The sequence below is a fragment of the Salminus brasiliensis genome, chromosome 15 (assembly GCF_030463535.1).
Source record: "Salminus brasiliensis chromosome 15, fSalBra1.hap2, whole genome shotgun sequence".
Lineage (NCBI taxonomy): Eukaryota > Metazoa > Chordata > Actinopteri > Characiformes > Bryconidae > Salminus > Salminus brasiliensis.
The window spans coordinates 30,135,192-30,154,203 of record NC_132892.1 but is presented as its reverse complement, the minus strand read 5'-3'; the positions used below and the strand labels follow the sequence as shown (position 1 = coordinate 30,154,203).

The following is a 19,012-nucleotide window of genomic DNA, read 5'->3' as shown; positions in this document are numbered from 1 at the left end:
TGGTCTCTCGGCCGGTGTGAGAAAGGACAAAGGGGCTTTCCAGCCTACTGACAGCATCTGATAGAGAGAGAAGGAGGGAGGAAGGGTAGAAGAGAGGGAGGGAGAAAGAGGGAGCGAGGGAGAGTGATTGAAAGGGGAAAACCCAGAGTCCGCAGCGCTCCGGCTGCAGTATCCGAGCCGAGCCGGAGAACAGCAGCAGAGATTCCTGTTCGTTTCGGACTCCACCGATCGAAAACAGCGAGTTCCCTCAATTCAGCTCAGCTTTAATGTTTATTAATGAGACAGAAATCTGCATCAGAGGTGAAAACAGACACTGCTGCTCTTTCCCAGCCTGGTTTTACATGCAGTCAGAAATACATTGTATGGACAAAAGTATTGGGACGCCTGCTCATTCACTGTTTCTTACAAAATCAAGGGAATTATAAAGAGTTTATCCTGCTTTTTACTAGATTTTGGAGGAGCATTGCTGTGAGGATTTGATTGCCCCAACTTATTTATCCCAAAAGTACTGGATGGAGCACCACCATTCTTGATTCCAGAGAACACTGTTCTTCCACTGCTCCACAGCTTCTTAATGCTGGGGGGCTTTATACCCCTCTATCCCACGCCTAGTATTAGGCAGCATGGTGCCAATAGGCTCATATTGTTTATCTGCTCCAGAGAGTCCTATTCTTTTGGCAATACTTCTTCTCTACAGGGACTAGACAAGCTGTGTGTGTCTGCATTTGCACATCTGTGTCAGCAATGGGTGCAACTTAAAGTATCTGAATGCATTCATCAGAAGGGGCGTCCACAAACATTTGGACACAGTGTATATTAAAAGGGGACGTATTAAGTCTCTCTGTCTCTCTCTCTTTCTGTCTCTCTGCAGCGGATAACGCCTGTCTCTCTGAGCCGTGCTTTAATGGGGGGAGCTGTGTGGAGAGCAGTCAGGGCTTCGAGTGCCAGTGTGCTCCAGGCTGGACCGGACCGTCCTGCACCATCAGTGAGTGCTCACTCATTTCCAGTTCTATTCTAATCTGGACTGTTTATTTCCTGCCCTTTCTGTTTAGTTTAATTCTACTCTACTCTACTTTACTCTATACATTACATCTCTTTCCAGTCCTTTGTATTCTATTCTATTGTTTTCCAGTCCTTTCTGTTTTATCCAATTCTATTCTTTTCATTTCTATTCTGTCCTGTCCTGTCCTATCATATCTTGTTCCAGTCCTTTATATTCTATTCTGTTTCTGTTTGATCTAATTCTATTCTTTTCATTACCTATTCTGTCCTGTCCTGTCCTATCTCGCTTCAGTCCTTTGCATTCTGTTTAATTCCACTTATTTCTATGTTATGTTGTAAATGTCCAGTTCTACTCTATTCTAGTCAGTTCCTTCCTAGCCCTTTCTGATTTGTTTAATTCTATTCTATTCTATTCTTCAACTCTATTCTAGTCAAGAGAATTCTATTCTATTCATGTCCAGTTCAGTTCTCTTTTCCAGTCATTTTCTTTAGTTCTTCTATATTCTATTGGTTTGTATTCTATTCTGATGCTTTATCCATTTCCAGTCCTTTATTCTGTTCTACTGTATTCTATTCCTTTCAATTGCAGTTCTATTCATTTCCGGTCTGTTTTGTTTCATTTAATTTCTGTTCTATTTGATTCTATTCTTTGTATTCTTTTGATCTTCTGTATTCTATTCTACTGTATTCTATTCTGGTCCAGTTCCTTCTGTTTTGTTCTTTTCATTTGCTATTCTAATCTCCTTTCTATTCTATTCTATTCCGGATCTTTGTATTTGACATTTGTACCTGTTTTACCTTAATTTAATTCTATTCTTCTCTATTCTATTAAATTCTATTACCATTCTTTATTTTCTATTCAGTTCTTTTCCATTTCTCTCTGTTTAGTTTGGTTGCTGCTCATATTCTATTCTGTAACACTTAAAAAAATCCAGTTTCTGGATTCGCTGAACCACTTCTTTATCAAACCCGGGATACAAACCAGAACCATGACCAACCATCAGAGAGATACTAAACAGTGACAGGTCCAAACCCATTACAGGCTGTGTGGCCACCGGCTAACCAGAGATAGAAGACAGAAATGTGGTCAGTGTGTGTGTGTGAGAGAGAGAGAGAGATAGAGAGAGATTGTCCACACAAGATAAGACCCTCTTCTGTTAAATGATATAGATGTAGAAGAATTTCTGGGCTGTAACCCCTCGTTCTCCTCTTCCTCAGATGAAGACGACTGCAGTCCGAACCCCTGTAACCATGCCGGGACCTGCGTGGACCTCATCAATGGCTTCAGGTGCATCTGTCCAGCGCAGTGGAGCGGCAAGACATGCCTGATCGGTCAGTCTCTCTCTTTCTCTCTCTCTCTCTCTCTCTCTCTCTCTCTCTCTCTGTCTCTCTCTGTCTTTCTCTGTGTCTCTCTCTCTCTCTGTTTGTTTGTGAAGTCCTTCGTCGTGGTAACCGACTCAGCCATTTAAGAATGTAAGCTGCGGACCACTGAAAGACCCCCACCTCTGTTTTGTGCTAGACTGCATTCCACACACAAGGCATGTTCAGCACTGATAGACCCCCCACTCTACCCCCCCCATCCCCCTCCCTCCCTCCCTCCTTCCCTCTCTCTCTCTCTCTCGCTCTCTCTCTCTCTGCAGATGCTAATGAGTGCGAGGAGAACCCATGCGTGAATGCCCACTCGTGCCGCAACCTTATTGGTGGATATTTCTGCGAGTGCCTCCCTGGTTGGACTGGACAGAACTGTGACATCAGTACGTAGCCAGTGTCCAAAACTTCTGAAAACACCAGTTTGATAAGATGGGCGGTGCTGGTCTCCAGTTTGATAAGACTGGTCATGATGATCACCAGCTTGGTAAGGCTGGTCATGCTAGTCACCAGTTTGATCAGGCTTGTCATACTGGTCACCAGTTTGATAAGACTATTCCTGCTGGTCGACCAGCTTGTCATGCTGGTCACCAGTTTGATAAGACTATTCCTGCTGGTCATGCTGGTCGACCAGCGCAGTCTGGCCGGTTATACAGGAAAGACCAGCTTGGTAAGGCTGATCATGCTGGTCACCAGTTTGATAAGACTATTCCTGCTGGTCGACCAGCTTGTCATGCTGGTCACCAGTTTGATAAGAATGGTCCTTCTGGTCATACAGGAAAGACCAGCTTGGTGAGACTGATCATGCTGATCACCAGCTTGGTTAGGCTGGTCATGCTAATCACCAGTTTGATAAGGCTGGTCATGCTGGTCACCAGTTTGATAAGAATGATCCTGCTGGTCATGCTGGTCGACCAGCGCAGTCTGGCTGGTCATGCAGAAAAGACCAGCTTGTTGAGGCTTATCATGCTGGTTGACCAGCTTGACCAGCTAGGCTGATCCAACTCCCATAAAAACATACCCTATGCTGGTCAAGAGCTAAAGTGGTCAACCAGCTTAACCATCTTAACCAGTTTGAGTGTGTTTGGTTGAAGTGGAGTTTGCGCTGAACTGCTCTAGATGTAAAGTTTATTCTCATGTAAATTTGGAGCCAATTAAAATATTACGACTGGACGGCTTCTATCCCATTATTACGCAGATTTAGTGTTTGCTGTGACATTACTCACATGATAAATGACTCGCTCTCGCTAAAGTGCACCACCTTATCAGTGCCCATTAGCTAGCTTCTAGCGAAAGCGTCCAACTCAAACATGGCCCAACCAACATCTCAGGCTCCGGGCCTGGGCTGAACCTCGCCTGGCTTCCCCTCCGAGGCTTATCGGAGGAAAAAGCTCAGGAAATCTGACAACGGCGCTTATCAAGGCTGGCTTTGTTACCAGCTGAGATTAGCCTAGCGCTCAGTTTGCTTTGGGTCATTTCTGCGAGGGAACCGGCCAAGCTGATCAATTATCGCTGGATTTCTGTGTTTTGCAGATGTTAACGAGTGTCAGGGACAGTGTCTGAACGGTGGATCTTGTAAGGTAGGTGTGTTTGACTGTGTGTGTGGTATAATTCTCCCACAGGAACATCTAGCTGATGTTTTGAGGAGCTTTTCCTCAAACGTTTCCATTGTTTTTGGCCCGGTTTTGCGGTTTTCCTCCCTTTTCCTCCCTCCTTTTCCCTCTCGCTCGCTCTGTCTCTCCCAGTATCACCTCTCATCTCATTCTCTTCTCTCTCTCTCTCTCTCTTCTCTGTCTCTTTCTTCATTCCTCCCTTTAAAAATAGCGACTGCTGAGTCATGCTTTGGAGAACAGACAGACAGAAAGAAAAAAGAGAGCAAGGAAGGCATCTGGGAACAGAAGGAGAGAGAGAGAGAGAGAGAGAGAGAGAGAAAGAAAGTGCGGGTGGGAGGAAGACTGGATGAACACAGTAGATCAGATTTCCATAAACATTCCTGTCTCCTGCCAGAGAGAGAGAGAAAGAAAGGGAGAGAGAAAGAGAGAGAGCCTTTATTCATCCCCCTCTCTTGCTCTCTCTCTTTCTTTCCTCCTCCCCGTGTGCCCACACCTCCCTCTCCCTCCCTCTCTCTCCTTCGTTTTTTTTCCCTTCCCCAGTCTTTTACCTCAGTGAACTTCTTCTCCTTGTGAATGTTCGGTCCGGTGCAGATTGCGCTGAAGTGAACAGGCTTCAGAGCGACGGACTGGTTGTAAACAGGTTGATTGGGATTAATGGGATTATGTGGTGCTGGGTGGCGTGGAATGGCTGTAAACGGCACATTTAGGTTTTAAATGGGCTGAAATGACTCTTTCTGTAAACGCTTGCGTGCAAACGCTTTAGATAAAATCACATTTTTGATTTTTAACGTGAAAATAAAGCAGATTTGCTGTTTATTTACTGAATGAAACTCATTTACAGTCCGATTGAGTTTGGTTTCCTGTGCTGGAGTTGTTCGAATCTGCTGCCTACTCCCAACTATGTTGAAGTTCACTATTATCACCACCATTCATCATCATTACTCTCATAATCTTTACCATCTCTGCTATAATTATATTAGTTATAGAATTATATCGTGATTAGATTATTTTAGGATTTTAGACACTCTCACTAACCACTGACTTTATGTTTATTTGGGTTTATTGTAATGTTATATAGAGTTAATTACAGGTAGACACTCTCACTGACCACTGACTTTATGTTTATTTGGGTTTATTCTAATGTTATATAGAGTTAATTACAGGTAGACACTCTCACTGACCACTGACTTTATGTTTATTTGGGTTTATTCTAATGTTATATAGAGTTTATTACAGGTAGACACTCTCACTGACCACTGACTTTATGTTTATTTAGGTTTATTCTACTATTATATAGAGTTCGTTACAGGTAGACATTCTCACTGACCACTGACTTTATGTTTATTTAGGTTTATTCTACTGTTATATAGAGTTCGTTACAGGTAGACATTCTCGCTGACCACTGAATTCATGTCCCCTTTACCTCCCTTTATTTCAGGACCTGGTGAACGGCTATAAATGCGTTTGTGCTCCAGGCTTTGCAGGCGAGCATTGTGAGAGAGATATCGATGAGTGTGCAAGTCACCCCTGCCTCAACAGGGGGCGTTGCCAAGATGATGTCAATGGTTTTCAGTGTCTTTGCCTGCCTGGTTTTTCAGGAAACCTGTGCCAGGTGAGTGATAAATGCACATACACACACATATACACACCCTGCCACACCCCAAAACACTTGAAGCATTCCATTCCAACATGCATTGCTCAAATACATGTTTAAAACCCAGGCCATACAATTCAGAATTCCTCCATATTCATCAAGCTCGCTTTCTCACCGCATCCTGATTCAAGCCTTTTATCACTATTTGATTAGTTTATATAGCTCCCTCCAGCACAAAACCACAAACATTGTTTCCCTTCATCTGGAGTTGTTAGCGTCCCACCCTGCCCTAGCTGAGTCCCTCTCCACCCAAACCCAGTCAAGTCCGTTCATGCCACTGTCTCAGACAAACTACGACTTGTTCCTTCTCTCTGGAAGAACGCTAGGCCGCCTTTTCCCTGTAATAACACATTAACACAGTAGCTCTTTAGCTCGTTCTGCCTAAATACAGTAGCGTGTGTGGCAACACTTTAGCCTGGCTGAGCTTATGTAGCATATTCTATGATAAAACATTAGCCTAGCGATGCTTATGTAGCATATTCTATGATAAAACATTAGCCTAGTGATGCTTATGTAGCATATTCTATGATAAAACATTAGCCTAGTGATGCTTATGTAGCATATTCTATGATATAACATTAGCCTAGTGATGCTTATGTAGCATATTCTATGATAAAACATTAGCCTAGTGATGCTTATGTAGCATATTCTATGATATAACATTAGCCTAGTGATGCTTATGTAGCATATTCTATGATAAAACATTAGCCTAGTGATGCTTATGTAGCATATTCTATGAAAAAACATTAGCCTAGCTCTCTTTAGCTTAACCCATTGACTCAGCTATGCGTCTGTAGCTTCTTGTAGAATTGAACATTAGCCTAGCGATGCTTATGTAGCATATTCTACAATAAAAACATTAGCCTAGCGATGCTTATGTAGCATATTCTATAATAAAAACATTAGCCTAGCGATGCTTATGTAGCATATTCTATGATAAAACATTAGCCTAGCGATGCTTATGTAGCATATTCTATGATATAACATTAGCCTAGTGATGCTTATGTAGCATATTCTATGATAAAACATTAGCCTAGTGATGCTTATGTAGCATATTCTATGAAAAAACATTAGCCTAGCTCTCTTTAGCTTAACCCATTGACTCAGCTATGCGTCTGTAGCTTCTTGTAGAATTGAACATTAGCCTAGCCAAGCCTCTGAAGCCTATTCTGTGTTAACTGATTAGCGTAGCTGTATTGCTCTAGATCATTCTGTGTAGCGTTCATGTTCCTTCATGCTACAATAACATACCAGGCTATCCCTGTTGGCTCGTACACATTAGCTGAGTCACATTAGGGCTTTCTTGTGAAAAGGCTCAACTGACTTCCACGGAATTAGCATGCTCATGCTAGCAGTGTCTAACGTAGCGTGTGTTTGTTTGCTGTTAGTCTTGTATAGAGGAGAAAAACAGTTACACCAAGTGTTCAAAGTGCTGTATACTAACTTAGGGGTTACATTAGTGGGCTAGAGGGGTATAAAGCCCCCCAGCATTGAGCTGTGGAGGAACTGTGTTCTCTGGAATGATGGATGGTGGTGGAGCTCCATCCAATACTTTTGGATGAGGGGATGATGAGGTGGGGTGGTGATCATCATCATCCAACGTCCTGACCTCACTCTTGTCACTCTTGTCGCTGAATGCAATCAAATCCTCACAGCAATGCTTCCTCCAAAATCTCTTAGAAAGCCCTTCATCCCTGGACAGTAGTTACTCCAGTTACTCCAACAAAAGCAGGATCAGCTCTTTTTAATACCCTTGATTTTTTGGGATGGATGATTTAAGACATATGAGCAGGTGTCCCAATACTTTTGTCCGTTTCTCGTTTCACAGTCTTCTGTGTGTTTTTTCTCCTCTGTTTTGCAGTTGGATATTGACTACTGTGAAGGAAATCCCTGTCAAAACGGAGCGCAGTGTTTTAATCTGGCGACGGACTATTACTGCAAATGTCCTGAAGATTACGAGGGCAAAAACTGCTCCCACCTCAAAGACCACTGCCGGACCACACCCTGCCAAGGTGCGTATTCATGTATTCATTTTTTTTATTAGTTGTTATATGCAGATACTTGCAGATTTACAGCACTCTATAGGTTCTAGACCCCTAATTCCGTTATTCTAGATCACGTCTCTCAGCAGTAAGAGAGCTTTTACTGTAGAAGCTCCAGATCTAATCAGATCAGATAAAGCAGGTGAACATAAATCCAGTAAAAAGGAGAAACAAGAGCTTCTCATTCTGAAGAAAGAAAGTAGTGAGATCTTGTCGGTGAGCTAGTCTGAGGAACAGAGCTCGGTTCCTCCAGGTTTCTCCTGGACGCCCCCCAGTCCAACCAGCACAGCGTGGAGGATGTGTTCACCTCCATCAGCAGCAGCAGCAGCAGCAGCAGAAACAGCAGCTCACCTGATTTACCATCATTAAGCCCTGATTTACCACCAAACCAGGTGTTGATCTGAGGAGAACTCTAAATAATACTAGACTCCATGAGAGAGGAGAACTCTGGAGATGTTCTAATGATGAACACAGTGATGGAGAACCACCTCCACCTTCTGTAGTATTTATTCTAATATCAGTGTTTTACTGAGGAGATCAACACTTACTGACCAGATCAGCAGCTTCTCACTCTAAACTGTTACACAGTATAGGTGTATAAAATGCATAAATCTATCAGTTTTCACTTTTTGACTTAATCCGAATCTGGCAGTTGCTCTCCACATCGTATCAGAATTTCATAACGAACGGACCAATAGAAATGCTCCAAAATGACCTGGACTTGCATCTTTTTACATTGACTTCCATTAAAAGTTTCGAAGGTTTTTTCCTCCTCCTGTAAAGTTGCTATTTCAGATACTGTATAAGGGGGCGTATGGCGTATGGTCCTATGGCCTGACTTTTATATAAGCAAATCTGTGTGTGTGTATGTATGTGTATGTGTGTGTGTGTGCTTTCCAGCTGTTCAAGTGACAAAATAGTTTACATGGTGCCACATTCTCCATAGTCTTTTTCCACTTGTCTCAGTGACGGTAATTGTAGCGCTGACATGACCACAGGCTCTGAAGCGACGCCTCATCTCGATCTGCTTAAAACGGTCCTACAAAGGCCCAGAAGCTTAAGCTTAGCCCTCATATCGTGTCATATCACAGCTCGTAGCCTCCGTGTCTCTAGATGTCTAGACGTCGCCGATACACTCGCGCACACACACACACACATCTGAAACGCTATCCCATCATACAGGGATATTCTGAGGTTTTAATGGAGACGCCCAAATAGTCGGAGGAGGTTTTTTTAGCCATCGCATTACTGAGGCTATCTTCAGTCCCCAGCCCCCCCAAACCCACCCCCCTTCCCTTTGCCCCACCGGCTGGTTTGATGTCATGCCATTGTACCAGGGCGTAGCATTAGCCGCTGCTAGCGCTCCTCCTCCATTGGTCCCCCAGGGCCGTGTTGCCTTGGGAACAGTTAAGATTTTGTTACATGTCGAGCGTAGCTGCATTACACACGCGGGGGGTGAAGCCCCGCTGGTGCAGACTACACGACGACTTTGCTAAGCCTTAGCACGTTGCTATCTGACCTGCTAGCAGAACTGTCAACAGCTTGGGAGTGTGATATGTTCTCTGATGGTTTGAGGGAGAGGTCAAAGAAGCAGGGAAAGATGATGAGTGTTTTAACCCTTTGAAGTCTTGGAAGTCTCATATATCATATTATATTTAAAAAAAATGCTTTAGTTGGTGCTGGCAGGTACATAAAATACACTACATATGGACAAAAGTATTGAGACACCTGCTCAAAAGTATTGGATGGAACACCATCATCCATCATTCCAGAGAACACAGTTCTTCCACTGCTTCACAGCTCAATACTGGGGGGCTTTATACCCCTCCTCTAGACCACGCCTAGCATTAGGCAGCATGGTGCCAATAGATTAATATTCATCTGCTCCAGAGAGTCCTATTCTATTGGTAGTACTTCTTCTCGACAGGGATTAGGCATGCTGTGTGTGCATTTGCACATCTGTGTCAGCAATGAGTACATTGCTAAATTAGTAGGGGTGTCCACAAACTTCTATATGTGTATATATGTATATACTGTTTCAGTTAGTCTAAACAAGGCGTCTTAAGTGTCTACTATAAATGGTGTTAAACCCCGTCCCTGTATATCCCTTTACAGTGATTGACAGCTGCACGGTTGCCGTGGTTTCAAACAGCACTTCAGGAAATGTGCGCTTTATTTCCTCCAACGTTTGTGGGCCGCACGGACGCTGCCGGAGCCACGCTGGCGGACACTTCAGCTGCGAGTGTGATGAGGGCTTTACTGGGACTTACTGTCACGAGAGTGAGTATGATATGATGTTACTATGGCGACCGTAGTCAGCACACTTTCTGTTTATAGCATCGTTTTAGATTATTTCATATAACCCCATAAACTGCCTGTTCATTATTCAGCTTTGAATCTTATGTGACTTATTCAGTATCTGCTATTAATGATTCAGTATCTACTATTAATGATTCAGTATCTACTAGAAATGATTCAGTATCTACTATAAATGGATCAGTATCTGCTATAAATGATTCAGTCATTACTATGAATGGTTCAGTATCTGCTATAAATGATTCAGTCACTACAATGAATGGTTCAGTATCTGCTATAAATGATTCAGTCACTACTATGAATGGTTCAGTATGAACTATAAATGGTTCAGTATGAACTATAAATGGTTCAGTATCTACTATAAATGATTCATGATAATAAATGTATCTGTATTTATTATTTAGTATATACTATAATTTTTTCAGTACGTACTGAAAAGTAGTGTCTACAATACTATATATATGATTCAGTAACTATTGGAAATGTCTTGGTATGTACTGTCCAATATTAAGTTTATACTCTAAATGATTCAGTTATTCAGGATCAGGTTTACATTTTCACAGTGTTAACAGTCCTCTCTCTGTCTCCTTTAGACATTAATGACTGTGAGAGCAGCCCGTGCCGTAACGGAGGGACGTGTATTGATAAAGTGAATGTGTACCAGTGTATCTGTGCTGATGGCTGGGAGGGACCGAACTGTGAAACCAGTAAGCAGATCCATGTTCATTACAGTCTCTTTTACTTTGCAGAACTCAAACCCATCAAATTAACCGCCACAGCTTTGTAATGTCTATTTATGAATAATGTTTTGTTCCTTTCATTTTTTTAAGATATCGATGACTGCAGCACAAACCCGTGCCGGGATCGTGGTGTGTGCCGCGACCTGGTGAACGACTTTTACTGCGAGTGCAAAAACGGCTGGAAGGGCAAGACCTGTCACTCACGTAAGCCCCACCCCCTCTGTCTCTCTCTCTGGTCTCTGATTGGTAGAGATAGTGAACTGACAGTAGACTCATACTGCTTGCTGATTCTGCAGGTGAGAGTCAGTGTGATGAGGCCACCTGTAACAACGGAGGGACGTGCTACGATGAAGGGAATTCCTTCAAGTGCATGTGTGCACCCGGGTGGGAGGGGACCACCTGTAACATAGGTAAGCGAGTCTACGACCTAAATACATCATTGTTAGCAGCTGCTTGTTGATAAACCAAAGACAATGTTTTTTATTTTAAATTCTAGGCAAAAATGTTTAATATAAAAATATGATGATGATGATTATTATTATTATTATAAATAGTGACAATCAGTATTGACTCACAATCACAGTCAGTGGCTTAAGGCTAAAATAGATAATAATAGATACTAAAAAGAAATACAGTAGTTACTGGTTTATAGCATTTACTGAATAGCTTATAGTAAATACCAAATATTTTATAGTAGATACTGAATCATCTGTAGTAGATACTGAGTAATCTATATTTGATGCTGAATCATTTGTAGCAGATACGGAATAATGTATAGAATCATTTATAGTAGATACTGAATCATTTATAGTAGATACTGAATCATTCAAAGTTGATGCAGAATACTTTGTAGTAGATACTGAATCATTTATAGTAGATGCTGAATCTTTTATAGTAGATACTGAATTATCTATAGTAGATGGTGAATCACTTATAGTACATACTGAATCATTTATAGTACAAGCTGAATTATTACAGTAGATACTGAATAATGTATAGTAGATACTGAATCACTTATAGTAGATACCAAATCATTTATAGTAGATGCTGAATCATTTATAGTAGATGCTTCACCATTATAGTAGATACTGAATTATTTACAGTAGATACTGAATCATTTACAGTAGATACTGAATCATTTACAGTAGATACTACACTGAAGGCTAAAATGCTCTCTAGGTTTTATCTCTCTTTGTATTGTGGTGATTATGAAATTAAACCCCTATGAATGTGTGTGTGTTTGTGTGTGTGTGCATCTATAGCCAAGAACAGCAGCTGCCTTCCCAATCCGTGTGAGAACGGAGCCACCTGCGTAGTCAGCGGCGACAGCTTCACCTGTGTGTGCAAGGAGGGCTGGGAGGGGCTGACCTGCAGCCAGAGTAAGAAAGCACCCCTTATTCCCTTTCTCTCTCGATTCCGACTGATATGGTCACCACGGAAACACACTAATCACGATACACTGAAAAGTCATCGTGATTGGTTTCCATTTACACCAACTGGTCAAAAGTTTGTGGACACCTGCTCATCTAATCTAGGGTATTAATAGCGAGTTTGTTCCCACTTTGCTGCAGCAACAGCCTCTACTCTTCTAAGAAGAGAAGAATGGGGCATTGCTGTACAGATTTGATTGCATTCAGCCACACAATAGCACCATCACTCAGCTCAATGCTGGGGACTTTATATCCGTCTAGCCTATGCCTGGCATTAGGCATGGTGCCAATAGGTTTATGATGTTTTTTTCTGAAGGGGTGTCCACAAACATTTGGACATATAGTGTAGCAAGGGGTTGGATATCACATAATAAACTTGTTTTGTTTTTCTTCCAGATTCGAATGACTGCAACCCACATCCATGGTAAGCCATTTTTACACACAGTTAACCTGTATATGCACATAAAACTACCATATATTCTTACACACACACACTCACACACACACACACATACATTCCTCCACTTTCTTTCGCTTCTTTTTTCACATGGGGATCACATGGTTCTGCACAAACCCTGAGGACCTTCAGGATGTGATTACATCAAGCTCCTTCTCACCATTCATTACATTGTGCGAACAGCAGATCCTTATCTGCGTTAGCGTCAACCTCTGACCCCTGACCCTGCCCTTCCTTTTCAGCTACAACAGTGGGACTTGTGTGGACGGAGATAACTGGTACCGGTGTGAGTGCGCCGCGGGCTTTGCCGGACCTGACTGCCGCATCAGTGAGTAAATAACCTGCCTTAGAATTAGCGTTCCGCTAATGACTGACGCACAGCTAGTAAAAGCCGTGGGCTAGACTTGTGCTCATTAGCATTGAATAATCTTCAACAAATGTTTTGTGCTGGAAGACTTTTTGAAGTAGACTACATGGACAAAAGTATTGGGACACCTGCTTGAGAATTTGAGAATATCTTATTTCATTCATAACACAGTTCCACTGCTCCTCAGCTTAATGCTGATGGGGGGCCTTTATACCCCTTTAGCCCACACCTGGCATTAGGCCGCATGGTGCCAATAGAGCCATGCATACTATCTGCTCTATTCTATTGATAGTACTTCTTCTCTACAGCGACTAAACAAGCTGTGTCTGTGTATTTCCACATCTGTGTCAGCAATGGGTGCAACTTTTTGTAAATGGCTCACCACTTTTTGTAATTCAGCGTTACAAATAGCTAATGAAATGTAATTAATGGCAATAATACGCTAATGACAACTGTTTGGATGTTTTAATAACATCTGTTCTCGCTCCCACAGACATTAACGAGTGTCAGTCGTCTCCGTGTGCGTTCGGCGCCACCTGCGTTGACGAGATTAACGGCTACCGCTGCTTGTGTCCGCCAGGGAGAACTGGGGCCAGGTGCCAGGAAGGTACGCTGTTAAAACAACCGCATTACCCAATAGGCATCACAGCAAAGCTTTGATGTTCACATTCTGATTGAAAGCACGTCTCTCGGCAGCAAGAGAGTGTTTACTGTAGAAACTCCAGATCCCATTAGAACAGATGCAGTGAAAAAAAAAGAAAGGAAACGGGTTGGAGGAGAACTCTAAATAATACTACACTCCATGAGGAAAGCTTTGGAGATGTTTTAATGAACACAGTGATGATAAACTATAAACATATATATATAGTGTGTGTGTATGTATACATATGTATATGTGTATATATGTATATGTGTGTGTAAATATATATATATATATATATATTCTCAGAAATACTCTGTCACTTTTTAAGCAACATTTTTAATTTATTCTAAAATGGGTGCTGTTGATTTCACAGTGACGGGACGTCCCTGTATGGTGGGCAGCCGAATCAGCGCTGACGGAGCAAGGTGGGATGAAGACTGCAACACCTGCCACTGTCAGAATGGTCGCGTGACCTGCACGAAGGTACAAAACGCTGCCTTAAAGTGACAGTTTAACCAGACAGTACTGATAAGACTGGAGAGCTGTACTTTTAGTTTAACCGCTTGTTGCCGTTTTCATAAACGAAAGCTGGTCTTATCAGTTAGCGAGTCTTCCTGATTAAGTTGTAGATAATCTGGTGTTTTGTCGATCTGTGTTCGATCTTGTTACAATCTGCTGCCGTTTTGTTTACCTTTTGACAAGACTGAAGCAAATGGATAACACACATAAGCGGTATCAGACGTTGCTCAAGTTACTGGACTAAGGGAGCGAAGGGCAGCATCAGCAAAGGTTCAGTGCTAATGCACGAAACCTGCTGGACCAGGAGTTCTCATTTTGCTTGCTAAATAATTTGTTGAAAAAGATTAGTGTAGTACATCAGCCAAAAGACAGGACGCAGACTGATATGAAGGCTTTTATAGACTTTTTGTCTGTTTGTAGATTAATTAAATTACACAATTAAGACTTCAAACATATTCAAATCTAACAATTAAACCACTTACAACTAGGTTTTAGGGATTTACTGCTTGCTGATTAACCATTTAGTGTTGTTATTGTAAATTGATTCAGTCTATAATATAAAGTGTTCAATCTATACTATAGTGTTTAGTCTCCACTATAAATTGTACAGTCTATACTGTAAATGATTCAGTCTATACTAACAATTGTTCAGTCTTTACTATCAATTGTTAAATCTATACTGTAAATGATCCAGTCTCCACTATAAAGTGTTCAGTCTATACTATAGTGTTCTGTCTATACTGTAAAGGATTCCTTCTATACTATGAATTGTTCAGTCTTTACTATCAATAGTTTAATGTATACTGTAAAGTATGCAGTGTCTTCTATCAGTTGTTCAGTCTAAACTGTAGTGTTCAGTCTCCACTATAAAGTGTTCAGTCTATACTGTAAATGATTCAGTATATACTAACAATTGTTTAGTGTATACTATCAATGATTGAGTCTATACTGTAAATGATTCAGTCTCCACTATAAAGTGTTCAGTCTTTACTATCAGTTGTTCAGTCTATACTGTAAATGGTTCAGTCTCCACTATAGTGTTCAGTCTATACTGTAAATGATTCAGTCTCCACTATAAAGTGTTCAGTCTTTATTATCAGTTGTTCAGTCTATACTGTAAATGATTCAGTCTCCACTATAGTGTTCAGTCTATACTATAAATGATTCAGTCTCCACTATAAAGAGTTCAGTCTCCACTATAGTGTTCAGTCTGTATTGTAAATGATTCAGTCTCCACTATAAAGAGTTCAGTCTCCATTATAATGTCCAGTATTTACTGTAAATGATTCAGTCTCTACTACAATATTATTTAGTCTCTAACACTATAATACTATAATTCAGTAAATGAACACATTTTCACGAAAAGGTATTTGTTGTCGTCCCCCGCAGTTATGGTGCGGTCCGAGGGCGTGCCGTATGGTCGGAGGTGGCCGAGGTGATTGTCCTGCAGGTCAGTCCTGTGTACCGGTGCGCGAGGAGCGCTGTTTCGTCAGGCCGTGCCCCATGCAGGGCGAGTGCAGATCGGATCAAAGGTTGCCAGTCCGGAACCAGTGTCATCCAGAGAGCAACTGCGCTAACGTCACGTTTACCTTCATCAAGGACAGCATGCCACAGGTGAGAGAACCACGAGGAAGGAGGGCTGTGTGATTTTACACTACCACCAGTTTGGCCACGTTTTAGGTTTTCAAATAATTAGTAGTAAACTGTAAAGACATGAAGAAATGTAATTATATAGTAGCTGATTAATATAGTAATTATGCTTATTTATTGTTTAACAATGAAACAAATATAATATAATAATAGCACTTTTTTTATATAAATCTGGAAAAAAGTAATAAGAGTAAATAAATAAAATGAAAATGTACTATATTATATATTATACAATATAACCAACTATATTATTCTATATATTGTGATTATATACTTTTTTTCGGTCCTGCTCACCTTTCTTCCTCTCTCTCTCCTGCAGGGTGTAACGGTGGAGCAGGTGTGCAGGGAGTTGAGGAGTCTGTCTGTGGTGAAGAATCTTTCCTCTGAGTTCTCCATCTCCATAACCTGCGAGCCCTCCACCACCGCCAACAACGAGATCCACGTCACCATTGTACGAACACCAAACATGCCCCATATTCTCAACTGCAAACACCCTCAGAGCTCCCGCTAGCAGCTTTAGCCTTTAATTACATAACTACATGCTATAGCTGAAATATAGTGACATTAATTACACGCTTCTAACGTTCTCTGTTGATAAAATTGGTTCTCTCTGTCTTATTCTTCAATTACATGCTTTGGCAACAGCTGATTAAGTATGTAGTGCACATAACAGTGGTTATTTATGCTGGGAAAACCAACCGAGAGCTGCTTTGTTTATATGCACTATATGGACAAATGTTTGTGGACACCCCTTCTACTGAATTCATTACTGACACAGATGTGGAAATGCACACACACTGTTTGTCTAGTCTCTCTAGAGAAGGAAGTATTGCCAATAGAATAGGATCCCCTAGGTGTGGGCTAGAGGAAGGGTATAAAGTGGTCCAGAGGATTAAGGCCGCTGTCCCTACAATCACAGGATCACTGGTTCGATACCCAGTATAAGGGTCATGCCGCATTAAAAAAAAAAACAGTTTGAGGGGTATAAAGCCCCCCCAGCATTGAGAAGCTGTGGAGCAGTGGAACTAACAAATTATGGTTGCTGCTCCATCCAATACTTTTGGGATAAGCTGGGGAGTTGGGGGTGATGAGGTGGAGTGGTGATCATCCAGCATCCAGATCTCACTAACACTCTTGTCACTAAATACAAGCAAATCCTCACAGCAATGCTTCTCCAAAAAATGTTTCTGTAATTTTTAATACTCTTAATTTCAGAAGAAATGATGAATTGTGAATTTCCCCACTGCGGGACTAATAAAGGACTATCTTATCTTATCTTGAATTAGCAGGCGTCCCAATACACTTTTCTCCATATTGTGTCTGATATTTTAATATAGGTATAAAACTAATAAATAACATTTAATAAAGCATCTTTATTTCATTGGACAGTATAAAGAGACTGGTTTCTTGTTCTTCAGTTGATGCAGTGTTTTTAAGCAATCTGTGTTTTCCTGCAGGTGTCTGACGACGGCGCGGGCAGCGATGCTGCAGTTAAAGAAATTACAGACAAGATCGTGGACCTGGTGAGCAAACGCAATGCCAGCGGCACCATCCTCACTGCCATCGCAGAGGTGCGCGTGCAGCACAGGCAGAACAACAGCCAAAATGGTACGAACGCAAGCTGTTTACACCGTGTCCAAATTTCCTGATAAATGGACCAATAGAAACGCCCCAAAATGTGACCACGTGTTTTTTTTGTTGTTTTTTTTTTTGTTTCACCTTTGTAGAACATTTTAATTGGTACAGAACCTTTATATGCACCTCTTTATACCTCTTACAGGACTAATCCTGCTCTCTTTGTACTGAAGCATGTAGTTGGTTCTTTAGGGATTTCTACAATGTGCTCAGAGAAGAACCCTGAGATAATTAATCATCATATAGAAACGGTCCTACTCTTTTAACTCGTTAATTAATAACGCTCTCTCGCCCAGCAGATTACCTGGTGCCGGTTCTGGTTTCCGTGGTGACCGTGATCTGGGTGATGGCACTGGCGTCAGCATTGCTATGGTGTGTGCGACGACGTCGCAAGCAAAATGCCAGCGCCACGGCAACTGCCCACGCCTCCCAGTCGACCACGGCAATCACCGAGGACAACAACGCGGCGAACAACGCCCGCGAGCACCTGAACCAGATCAAGAACCACATCGAGAAGAACCAGGCGACCAACGGCAACGACAAGCTCCATGGCGACGACAAGAACTCGGTCAGCGCCAAAATCAGGACGCACTTCTCCTCGGAGCCAACCGCCGGCCCGCCGGAGGAGGACGTGGACACGGACAAGCGGCTCCACAAGGCTCGGTTCCCACGGCAACCGGCTTACACCCTGGTGGACCGGGACGAGCGGCCGTGTTTGAACGGGACGGCAGGAAAGCAGGCGCACTGGAGTAACAAGCGCGACAACAGAGACCTAGAACAGTCCCAGAACAGTTTACACAGAATGGAGTACATCGTATAGCGACCGCTACGAGCGCAACGCCGGTGGGAAGACGTCGCAGTCGCTGCGACGACCAAGAAAACAGCCGCGCAAGAAACCATAAAGCGGAAAGGTGACGGACGAAGGTGAGAGAGGGAAAACAGTTAAAACTAGAGGAAGGTTGAGCTCACTTCGAGGTATTTTATTTTGGGTCGCCGCTGAGAAGCTTGATACTCCGTACGGAAAAAAAGGCGGAGCTAAAAAGCAAAGGAAAAAATATCCGGAGAAAATAAAAAAGTGCCCACAGCCAAATCCACAGTGAAGACGCGCCGGCTGATTCGGTCAGGTTGCTGTGGGCGGCTGGTTTTCCAGGTGTGCTAGGTGGACGTTTTTGTAGGTGGGTGGGGGGGTGGGGGGCAAAGGAGAACAGCCCTATTAAAAACGACGACACCGCTCTGGTGGTCTTCATGTAGTGTAGACCAATTATGAGTTATTCCTGGCTTCTGCGTCACTGAGTGGATCATTTGGAGTTGGGTGGCTTTGCACTCGCAGCATCTGTCAGTGTTTTCCTGGGATCAGTTCACAAAGCATTTTAGACCTGAGTCGACTGCACTCTTTAAAAAAAGGTGCCACACCAAGGGTGATGCCATAGAAGATCCACTTTTGTTGTAAAAGAGAACATGAAGAACCTTCAAAGTGGTAATAAATAGTTGAAGAACGGAACTAAAAGGGGTTCTTCTATAGCATCACTCTGAGAACCCTGTGGAGAACCGTTAAATAGGTAGAGAACCTTTATGT

General features: G+C 42.3%; 1 protein-coding gene across 1 annotated transcript in view; it reads left to right on the top strand.

The window, feature by feature from the left end:
- The window catches only part of jag1a (jagged canonical Notch ligand 1a), a 35,384-nt gene extending 16,787 nt beyond the window's left edge, over positions 1-18,597 (top strand). Inside the window, exons 8-26 of the mRNA XM_072656676.1 lie at positions 872-985; positions 2,221-2,334; positions 2,643-2,756; positions 3,904-3,950; positions 5,422-5,595; positions 7,499-7,649; positions 9,795-9,959; positions 10,589-10,702; positions 10,826-10,939; positions 11,032-11,145; positions 11,998-12,114; positions 12,562-12,589; positions 12,865-12,950; positions 13,483-13,596; positions 14,006-14,115; positions 15,541-15,765; positions 16,121-16,252; positions 17,259-17,409; positions 17,736-18,597. Of these exons, the coding sequence (XP_072512777.1) occupies positions 872-985; positions 2,221-2,334; positions 2,643-2,756; positions 3,904-3,950; positions 5,422-5,595; positions 7,499-7,649; positions 9,795-9,959; positions 10,589-10,702; positions 10,826-10,939; positions 11,032-11,145; positions 11,998-12,114; positions 12,562-12,589; positions 12,865-12,950; positions 13,483-13,596; positions 14,006-14,115; positions 15,541-15,765; positions 16,121-16,252; positions 17,259-17,409; positions 17,736-18,256 (2,705 nt within the window). The 3' untranslated portion in view covers positions 18,257-18,597. The remainder of the gene's footprint in view (positions 1-871; positions 986-2,220; positions 2,335-2,642; positions 2,757-3,903; positions 3,951-5,421; positions 5,596-7,498; positions 7,650-9,794; positions 9,960-10,588; positions 10,703-10,825; positions 10,940-11,031; positions 11,146-11,997; positions 12,115-12,561; positions 12,590-12,864; positions 12,951-13,482; positions 13,597-14,005; positions 14,116-15,540; positions 15,766-16,120; positions 16,253-17,258; positions 17,410-17,735) is intronic.
- Positions 18,598-19,012: the final 415 nt, after the last annotated feature.